This window comes from Sinocyclocheilus grahami, unplaced genomic scaffold (genome assembly GCF_001515645.1).
Source record: "Sinocyclocheilus grahami isolate Dianchi unplaced genomic scaffold, SAMN03320097.WGS_v1.1 scaffold1070.1, whole genome shotgun sequence".
Taxonomy (NCBI): domain Eukaryota; kingdom Metazoa; phylum Chordata; class Actinopteri; order Cypriniformes; family Cyprinidae; genus Sinocyclocheilus; species Sinocyclocheilus grahami.
Genome location: NW_015506249.1, coordinates 234,265 through 245,399, shown reverse-complemented (window position 1 = coordinate 245,399; position 11,135 = coordinate 234,265). Strand labels below are relative to the sequence as shown.

The 11,135-nt window shown below is 30.1% G+C and overlaps 1 protein-coding gene across 12 annotated transcripts in view; it reads left to right on the top strand.

Annotated features, from left to right (window-relative positions):
- myo9b (myosin IXB) overlaps positions 1–11,135 on the top strand; it is a 56,231-nt gene that overhangs the window by 23,665 nt on the left and 21,431 nt on the right. For all 12 annotated transcript variants that reach the window (XR_001606499.1, XR_001606498.1, XM_016251775.1 and 9 more), the window contains 2 exons: positions 6,867–6,961; positions 9,139–9,201. Coding sequence is in view for 10 of the 12 variants with exons in the window: in XM_016251775.1 (XP_016107261.1) it covers positions 6,867–6,961; positions 9,139–9,201 (158 nt within the window). In the remaining 2 variants the exon portion in view is untranslated. The remainder of the gene's footprint in view (positions 1–6,866; positions 6,962–9,138; positions 9,202–11,135) is intronic.

Genomic DNA, 11,135 nt, shown 5'->3' with positions numbered 1-11,135 from the left:
TTTTTTTTTTTTTGGATTCCACAATTCCGTCCACGTTTTCCGCATTGCAGAAATCGTATTATAGGGCCCTAAGTCAGGGAAATTTTCCACACACTTTTTTCAGATAATGTGCAAACTGTTGTCGTGAGCTAATGAATTGGAGCCTCGTTCTGCTTGAAGGATGTTTGTTGACATGCTATTGTGTCGGTGATCTCAATTAGCACTCGTACACGCTGTCACCATCTAACCCGGTATTGCCACTCAGAACAAAGCCCACCCCGACTCTTCCTTTTGTGTTCATGCTGAAGACTCGGAAAATGAATGAAGTCATGCAGCTCACTTCAGATGGCCAGATTGTCTTGGCCTGATGTTTGTGCTCGATGGCTCCGAGGCCGTGAATAAAAGCAGAAGCAGCTATATTTAACAGTCATGTGAGCATCTCAGTGTTATTTGTGAGTAATAGGATTCTACTGGCCTTTTAATAAAATGGCTTTGAGAGTAGGGCCTTTGTTGATGCATTGTATGGATGGCTTGGATTTCACCAGATGGGTGAACGTGCCCCATTGTGGGCACCAGTGTGTGTATATATAAAGGAATAGTCTTACATTGCGTGTTTGGATATACAGTGTTCTTTTGTGATCTAAATATTTTTTTTTATTATTTATACATTAGTACATATGTACATATACATTCGAATATTTTGTACATTAGTGTAATCTATGATGATTTAGCAATAATATAATAATTATTTTATGTATCTAACATATATAGGAAAATTATTTATTGTTGTTATTAAGTATTGTATTAATATTTATTTATTAATATTTAAATACACACATATATAGTTTGTGTATATATGTAATACAAATTATCTATATATAAATATATGTACATTAGTACTTTTGAATATGTATATAAATAATATATAATTAATTACTTTTACTATATTTTTATTAATTTAAGTAGAAATTATTGTATAAATGTATACATTTAAATCTTTATAAACATAACATTGCATTTATATGTAATATAAATAATTTTAGAAATAATTTCAAAAATTATTTTATTTAATTAGTGTGTATATAGTATAATGTAATATTTTATGATTTTATGATCATTTAATAATTATATTAAATATCTAATATAAGTGAATTATAAATGAATCAATAATTATAAATTAGTATATTAATAATATGTATTAGTATTTAAATACTTTTGTAAATATAACCAACTTTGTGTATATATGTAATATATACTATATTAAATTAATATGTATATATTAATATTTCAATATTTATGTAATTATTTCATCCTTTGGAAAAAAATTATTAAAATATAGTATTTATAAGATGATATAAATTATCAATTATAAATTAATTCATAATATTAGTTAATAAAATAAAATATTAAAAATAATGATTATATTAATGTTTATATATTAATATTTATGTCGTTATTTATTTCCTTCTTTGAAATAGTATTTCTCCTTAAAGGTAGTTTCACATGCTGACGCTGCTGTTGTTTCAGTTTTCAGAGTAGGGCTGGGCGATATGGCCAAAAAATTATCACGATAAATATTTTTTCATATCAGTCGATATTGATAATTATCACAATAAATGTCACATTTTTATTTCTTTCAAGTTTAAAGGCATGATTTTTGCTCCAATGTGAAAGTTGTAAAAACCAGACGGTTAATTGTGGTTTTAAACTATTCTTTCTGATCAGAACGTGACAAACACTTCATTTTTGAATTCTTTAAATTTTTACAGCCATTTTTCCTTAACAAAATAAATACCTAATAGAAAAAAATAATTTCTTAGTTCTGCGTGTTCTAATGAGTGCTATTGTTTCAAATCAAGAAACAGCTTTGTGTTGCCTGATAATATTAATAATGTAACATTTTTTGTCTCTCAGAAACATTTTATAGTAGCTTGGGTTAGGATGCAGATGTATATTTCTTTATCAAAATCAGTAATATCTGTAAAAATTGTAGCAATCTCATTTTTATATGGTGAAATTTCATTATTCTGACTGTTTGAGGTGTTTTTGAACCATTGGTCTTCCATAGTAGCATACATTTAGATCATGATACTAACATTTCTGACACAATACCATGGTGCAGTTAGTGTTACTACAGTAAATCCATGGTAAATTATGGCGATTTGTAGATTAAAAAGTCTTCTGACTGTATCGTTGCGCACAGTGTTTCTGCTGTTTGTCAGCGCTGTTTCATCTGGTTCAGAGTTATTTGTGTTCCTCGCTGGATTCAAGCGCTTCACACTGGATCTCACAGCGCTGTTTATCGCTAGCGTGAGTGAACGCGCCACCGTTTGAACTTTGAGCCGAGCGGATAAACGCTCCCGAGTGGCGTGCTTCAAATTAGGGATGGGCGATACCACTTATTTTGTTTTCGATACGATACCGATACTTTTAATGGCCAGTATTGTCGATACCGCTACGATACTTCTAAACTGAACATTTAAATTATGAAATTTATGAAATTATTGAATTACTGAGAGTACAATGGGTAATAATACCTACTTAACTTTATATTTGAAACGCATTTTAACATTCAATATGCCTTAATTGCAACTTATTAGGCTATATTTTTGTTTACACATGGTTAAAATATGTTTACTGTAGTGGTAACCATGGAAATACTATAGTTAAACTATGGTCACTTTAGGAAAACCATGGTTCGTTGTCATAAGTGACTGCCAATAATAGGCTGTTGCATGCATAAAATGCGACCTTTTTATTCAGAGAGTGTATGATTTATATTAACAATACAGAATAGAACATGAGCAATATGAACTTTTTACATTCAAATTTAAATAAATGTACTGCACAAACTAACGTACGATTTCAATATGTTTATTGTGAAATAACTCAAACCTATATGTTTTTTCTGCAGTGTTCTGGGCTGCCGTTCCCAAAACCATCAATGCTTTTTTATTATAGGCTACTTTCAAATGCACTGTCAGAAGTGAGTGAACACTCTCTGTGATTGATTGATTCTGCCTTGCAACATTTGCGTGTTCAGACGAGCAGGAAAATCCCTCCCACACAATTATTTGCTAACATAGGTTATTCGTCCAATTTAATGCATATTGTACACATTATTTTTTGTTAAATAAACAAAATCACTTGTAAATAAAAACACCTTAGTATCGAAATTTTTTAATTTGAGTATCGATACTTTCGATACTCGCATCAGTATCGATATATCGATACTTCAGGATCGATTCGCCCATCCCTACTTCAAATGACTAGCACGTTTTCGTTCCGCCTTTCACCGTGTCTACACCGGACGTGCCGCTCTGCAACAGCTAAAGTCTGTCTACACTCTCTGGACGCGTCAAAAATCATTTGAAACTTGTGTCAGTACGTCATAAATAGAACGCAGCAGCAGTTTACTGTTGCTCCGCGCCGCATCCAGTGTAGACAGCATAATGGGTTCTATTTTAGGACCTATTTTGTTGTGCAGCGCCGCTCTCGTCCAGTGTAGACACGGTGTTTGCCTCATAAACATTATATCGAACATTTATCGAACTCTTGTTATCGTTTATCGAGGAAATTTATATCGCGCGGTAATTATCGTTGATTTATCGCCCAGCCCTATTTCAGAGTGACTCAAAGGGTTAGTCCCTGCTTCTGCTCAAACCGCAGGTGTTCTGATGCTGCTAATTTGCTAAATGGCGAGCAGCCAGTTCAGCTTAATGGGATTTATTGTTGTCAAAGTTCCAGTTTCTATACGGAAGCAGAGCCTCGCGGCTTTGTCGTGGAAAGCTGACTCCTAAATAACAGCAAAGAATAAGAGCTAGTCCAGACCGGTCGGCAGATTTCGCTCTTCTCCCCTGCCCCGTCTTATTTCCTCTCGCAGCTCTGCAGAAGAGGCTTCAGCGTTTGTGGCATTCTGACAGAGAAATAGAGTTTCCTCATAGCCCTCGAGTCCCGCGACCAATCAGCAGGAGTCTGTGAAGAAGACGTGTTTGAGTCTTCAATTGTGCTGTGCTGGTTATCTAGCGATCGTCAACCGCTCGTGTCGAAGCAAAACAGCGTTTCTGACTGACTTCAGAAAGACATCTTTCACTTCTGCCTTTTTTTAATGAATCCCGTGATTTTTACTGAAAGTTTCCACGAGTTCAGTCCCAGAATCTATTTTAAAGTCATGAAAGGTACATTTTAGTGAAATGCTTCATTTTGTTTGCCTTGGGAAAGAAATATTTAACACCCCCCACCCCCCCAAAATAAAAATCTGTTATTTATATAAAGCTTATTATTGTTCCAAAAATGTTATTGTTATTTATGTTATTGCTTTTAAATGTTACTTCTATTTATTTTTACTTGCTTGCATATTTTTTATTTACTTATTATTTTATTTATTATTTTTTATATATATATATATATATATATATATATATATATACATACTAGTTTTTTTGTTTGTTTGTTTTGTTTCATTATTACATTTATTTATGTACTTAATTTTCTTTCTTTTTTACATTTTAATTGATTCGTTATTTACCTATTTAATCATTAATTAATTTTTTTAGTTACAGATTTATTCTATTTCGTCATTATTTACTTATTACATTTGTATTTATTTATTTAATCATTACTTATTTAATTATTCATTTATTTCTTTTATGTACTGATTTATTTTTACTTGCATATTATTTTGTCTTTGTTTCTATCTATTTATGGTTTTATTGTAATTTACTTATTGTTCATTATTTATTTTTACTCATTTTTTAATCTTTAATCTTAATATTTTCAATAATTTTAACAGCTATAAAATAAATAACATCTGTTGTTGTTTATGTAGTTGTAATAATAATAAAATAATATTATTATTAATAATAATAATAATAAGTATTATTATTATTATTACTACTTTTTATATAATAGTAATATTATTGATGATGATAATAATAATAATGTTTTAATAATAAAGAAGTTTTATTATGACTTTTTGAATTAAATCGTTTATTATCGTTTATAATTTTTGCTTCCATTTATTATTATTATTACTTAATTTAAAATAACAGATTTTGTTAGTTATTTTTATTTTGTAGTTAATTATTTATAAATATAGTTATTTATACTTAAAATTTTGGGAACAAAAATAATGACAATATAATTTATTTGTATATTTGTTAGTTTATTCATTCATTAATTTGTTTATTTATTCATTTAACTTTTTATATATGTTCATTTACTCAGTGAACACAAACACATGGTCTGTAACGTCATGAGGTCAGTAGTGACCGGATCGTAGTTTTTGGGTGAGCTGTTCAGCAGTCCTGATTGGTTACAGTATCAGTTTAGTTTAGCCGTGTGCTTTGGAAGCGGGTCAAAGGTCGAGCGCGGGGAATCTTAATTAGGTTAGCGCCCTTCCCCCGGTCCGTTTTTCCACTGCTGTCTGGCACAAAGCCTCCTCTTTAGCATAGCTTTTGTGGGCCGAGTCCGGCGAACACTGCGGCACATTGAGGGCCAGGGCCAGAGGCTGGCATTCGCCCGCGGCGCTAAAACACACCAGGTCCAGCGCAGACGGACCGCCCCACACTGGAGGAGTGAACCCATGGAGGAGGAGATGGTTTTGTGGTTTTGCGTGCGATAACATCAAACTGTTCTTCACAAGTCGCAGCGTACAAGCGTTGTCCCACATGTTCAGGCAGATTCACACGAATACACAGCAGGGTTTATTTGCATCTGAAACCACATGAATGTGATTTAATCTGATTTATGATGGAATGGTTTCCGTTCGTCTCTCTAGTTACCTTTATAAAGTATTTAAATATATGCATTTTTGGGTTTTGTTTGAAAGTTTATTTATCCATTAATTAAAAACATTACAATGAATACAATTAAATAAATTAAATAAAATAATAATAAAAAGTATGACAATAAAATGACAATGTCTTAATAATTAGTAATATAATTATTATTTGCATTTTGAATTTATTTATCATATTTCATTTTATTAATTATATAAAATTAAGAGTTGTTATTATTATTATTATCATTATTATCTGTTACTGTTGTTTTTATTATATTTGTGTTTTATTGATTCTATTTTTTATGATTGATAATTAGTACTAAGATATTTATTTATATAGATATTTACAGAAAGAATAATAAAACATATTTATCAGGTTTTCAATTAAATACTGTTCTTAATTTTATTTATTTATTTTATTTGTTTTTGTTGCTAATAATTCGTAATAAGGATAATTATTATTTACAGAATAATGATGATTAATACTAATGTAAAATGTTCATTTTGAATTAAATAGTTTATTATTGTTTAGCTATGAGTATATTTTTTTCTATATTATTGTTTAGCTATTTTTTGTTTCCATTTATTATTACTAATAATTGATTGTAATCAATTACTATGATGATTAAGAAGATTATTGAAATAATAATTGTTGTTGTTACGTGACTTGTTAATAACAATAATGTTAATAGATAATAGTTAAGTGGTGATTCATATAATAATAATACAATATTATTATTATTATTATTATTATGCATTGTTAATAATTGATGGTAATAATGAATTATTATGATGCTTATGAAGAAAATTATTAAAATAATTATTATTATTATGCCACGTTAATTACAATAATATTAATAATTGATGAGGATAATCAAATGAAGATTATAATAATAATACAATAACAGTTTATTATTATTATTATTATTATTATGCATCATGGTAATATTATAATTATATTATTAATAATGTTTTAATTATTAATAATAAAATGTTTATTATGTTTTGGATTAAGTGCACACTTTTAAACCAATAAAAAAAAACTTTTTACAAAATCTCGTTTTACAAAGTCATAAATTCTGTTTTTTTCTTCTCTCTCTCGCAGGCGTTTGGCAACGCAAAGACGGCCCACAACAACAACTCCAGCCGATTCGGGAAGTTCATCCAGGTCAATTACCTGGAGAGCGGCGTGGTGCGCGGGTGAGTGTCTTTATCAGCTGCTGTTTGTCTCTCACGCACACACACACACACACACACACACACACACACACCCTGCCGTCTGACGTCACTTCCTCCTTCACAGCGAGAGGAGCTGACACACTTCCTCCTCAGAAGAGCTGCTGCCTCTTATCTGAGATCAGTTTCTGTGGTTTATTGTTCATTCCGGGCGAATTTCACATGTCATCTGAACCGCCATCTGTCGACTGTTCTGTTTTTATCTGTTTGGATTCGCCCTTTTTGGCTTCTTTCCATTCACTTGAGAGGCTTAATGTTTACCTGAGGTTTGAGCGAACCGATTCCGAGGCCAGTTTGGCCCTTAAAAATGAAAACTGAACAAAAAGGTTGCGCAGTAAAAAGAAAAGGTCAGATAATGAAGTAATAAATCATTGAATGATTGAATAGCAATTAAATAAAGAAATAAATGTGATGTTTACAAGTAAATAGGTAAATTTAATAATTAGCTAAATAAAATATATACATATATATATATATATATATATATATATATATATATATATATATATATATATATTTATTTATTTATTTATTTTTACACATTTGATAAATAAATGTATTAATATATTAATTAAATGTTATAAATAAATACATTTAATAAATGTAATAAATATATTTATTAAACAAGTGTAAACATTAATAATACATTTAATATATACATTTAAATAAATCACAAATCAGCATAAATAGTACTATGATGAATTAAAACATTTAATAACTAAAGAAAAGTAATATCTAAATAAATCAATTTAATTCATAAATAGAATAAATAAGTAATTTTAATAATGTGATGAATGAATAAATCTAAAGATTAATGGATGCATTTAATATATAAAAAGATGAATAAGATAATATAATATATAACAGAATAAATTAAATCTTCTTGATTTAAATCGGCATAAAAAATTACTTCCGTAAAGTATGAATGCTTATATTATTTCAATACATTATTAAAATCAAATATATATATTTGCGTAATAAATGACAGTGCCAGTTCATAAATGTTATATATAAATAAATGTAATGAATAAATAAGTGTTTAATATGTAAATAAATGTAATGTCTGAATAAATAAATTTAATAAATGCATAAAATAAAATAAAAAAAAATAGAAAGCATCAATTTCATATGAAAATAAAATAAACTGAATAGATAACTTTAATATGAAAAAAAGCAGTACAATGAATATTTTATTTGAAATAAGCATAAATGACATATGATGTGTAAATGATACGCTTAATTTTCTTTCAAGAAAAACAAAATTCCTTAAAAAAAATGTTTTGTACTGTAATGATACCCGGACATTTCTTGAGCAAACATTGGTGTGTCATTTACCCACAATGCTTTGTGCCGGCAAAGTGCTCGTGTTCCTTTAAACAAAGACCATGAGAGTGTGTGATAGAGCCGAGAGTCAATAAAGCCGTCTCAAGTCTACACTGACTTCTAATAAAGAACTAATAACAAATAAATAACTTTAATATATAAATGCATCAATCAAATAACTAAGAATAAGAAACAAATGTAAAGATTAATACATGTTACCAATAAATAAACAAACAAATAAAGAGGAGAATGAATATTTTAAATCAGCATTAATACTACCATGATGTGTAAATATTTATTAAATCAATAATGTAATATATAAATAAATGTAGATGTTAATAAATGCATGCATACTTTTAATATGTAAATAAATGTAGTACCTACAATTTTTTAGGGAAAAAAACATTACAAATAATATTTTGTGTTGTTTTGAAATATTTTATATCGGCATAAATTAATAGTACAAGAAATAGTAATAATACATTTGTTATTTAAAAGTACATTAATATACACTTTTCACGTGTAACATAAAAAAACAATCACAGTTTCACTGTAATGACTATGTAAGATGAAAATGTGTTTAATTGTCATGAAAATGAATTTATGCCCAGATAATAAATGAATAAATATTGTTTATATTACAAAGTATGTAAACATCAGAGTTTGTGATATTGTGATCTATCCCAGATCTGGTTGGTTTGCTTTTTTTCTTAAATGGCTGTCCAGAAAGTGAATGGGAATGATGGGAAAGAGGGTTTTGTTCAGGACATCTGTGCGCTTTGAGGCTGAGGTTTGTCGTGTTTGTCGTTGTGTTTCAGGGCTGTGGTTGAGAAGTATCTGCTGGAGAAGTCCCGTCTGGTGTCCAGAGAGAAGAACGAGAGGTGAATGTCGCTGCTTTGCGATGAAAGCCAGGCTGGTTTGATGTGTCCCACTGTATCTGTCGGCCCGTCGCTCTCACTGCTGTTTCTGCAGCGTTAACCTCATTATTATCAGCTCGTATCAGCTCACCACGACTGCTGCAGATCATCAGCCTGAAAAACAGAGCCGTGGCGGAAGAGCCGCTGCTAACTGAGCGAAGCTTTTCAATAGTGTGATGTAGGGCTGGGCGATATAGCTAAAAAATGTATTAACGATATAATGTTTCATATCGTTCGGTATCGATAATTATTGACATTTTTTATAACCTTTTTTAAAACAGAGCAATATAATTTTTTTTTTTATTTAACCACTGTATTTTTTAATTAACCCCATTTATTGAGACAAGCAACAACTATTTTTTGTTTTAACAGTCAAACACACAATAAAAATTAAACAAATATCTAATTTCTAATGTTTTATATGCAGATTAAATAGGTTTTGAGAAAACATTTGGCTTGTTTCCCGAGGCCACAGAAGAGCGCAATGAGCAAAATAATGCAGCACATTTAAATTGTCAACGCAAGGAAATAACTGTCTATAAAAAAACGTGCATTACGTCTAAATTAACTCATATAAATCAAATATAATTTCGTAAATTGCATAAATAATTATGATCAAAACAGTATCATGTATTTATATATTGCTTAATACAAAGAGCCGAATCGCCCATCACGCACGCAGATTGCATTTACAAGAGACGCAGTGAAAACGAAATAAACCTCCACAAATTCGTGACGTGTTTTCTAAAAGTTTAAACCGTTTTAACTTTGCATGGCTACATCTCTTGTGTGAGACGCGAGTGCAGCAGTCATATTTGTCCGTCTAAAAAATGCGCTGAATATGCATCTGTGTGAATGGCTTGGTTTCGGTTTTAACCTAATCAAGATCTTCTCCACATTGAGCTTCTATATTTCTCAAAAATTTTGAATGAATAACACAGAAGCGGCGCGTCTCGTGGGCTAGACTAACAAAACATTAAAATGCAACAACTTACATCACCACCGCATCTCGCGCGCCACTGATGATGCTCCCTGACGCACTCCTAACATTCAAATGCAAATGTTTATTTTAAATTCGACTAATATAAATTTTTTTATTCACAATCTCCTCATCACAGGCAGGCACAGCTCTCAATTCAGCATGTGTTCGTGTTTGTGCGTGCTGTCTGCGTCACTCATAGCATGTGCCTATATCGTGCATCGAACATTTTTTCTATCGATATCGAAGAAGGTGTACCGTCGATAAATATCGATACCGTTTTATCGCCCAGGCCTAGTGTGACGGCGCGCCTGAGTTCAGAATATTGTAGAATAGCTTTGATCAATTAGATAAGTAGCATGTGCTTTTGGGATTTACCCTAGTGAACGGATTCATTCAAATGACTCAAAGAGGGGAAATCCTAATAGTTATGAGTGAATTGATTCATGTAAAAATACAACAAGATATCACCTTCTTCAAATTTAATGTGCAACTAAATAAATGTAATATCTACATACATTTTAAATGAATAAAAAGGACTCTATTAGATTGAATATTTTCATTTAAATGAGCAGAATCGAATAGGACCATCACTTATGAATGAACTGATTCATTCAAATGGTTCATGCAAATGATTTGGTCCCGAAACAAGATAACACCTTCTTCAAATGTAATATATGAATAAAAAATTTTAATATATAAATTCGTTTGAATGAATGAATGAAAAATACATTTTTGGTTGAAAAAAATAAATAAAAATTAAATCAGCATAATTAAGTTGTACCATTATTAATGAATCAACTGAATCATTCAGATGGTTCATGTAAATGAATTGATCCAAAACAGCTCTTTCAAATTGAATGTATAAATGAATTGTATATATATATATATATGTATGTATGTATGTATGTGTGTGTGT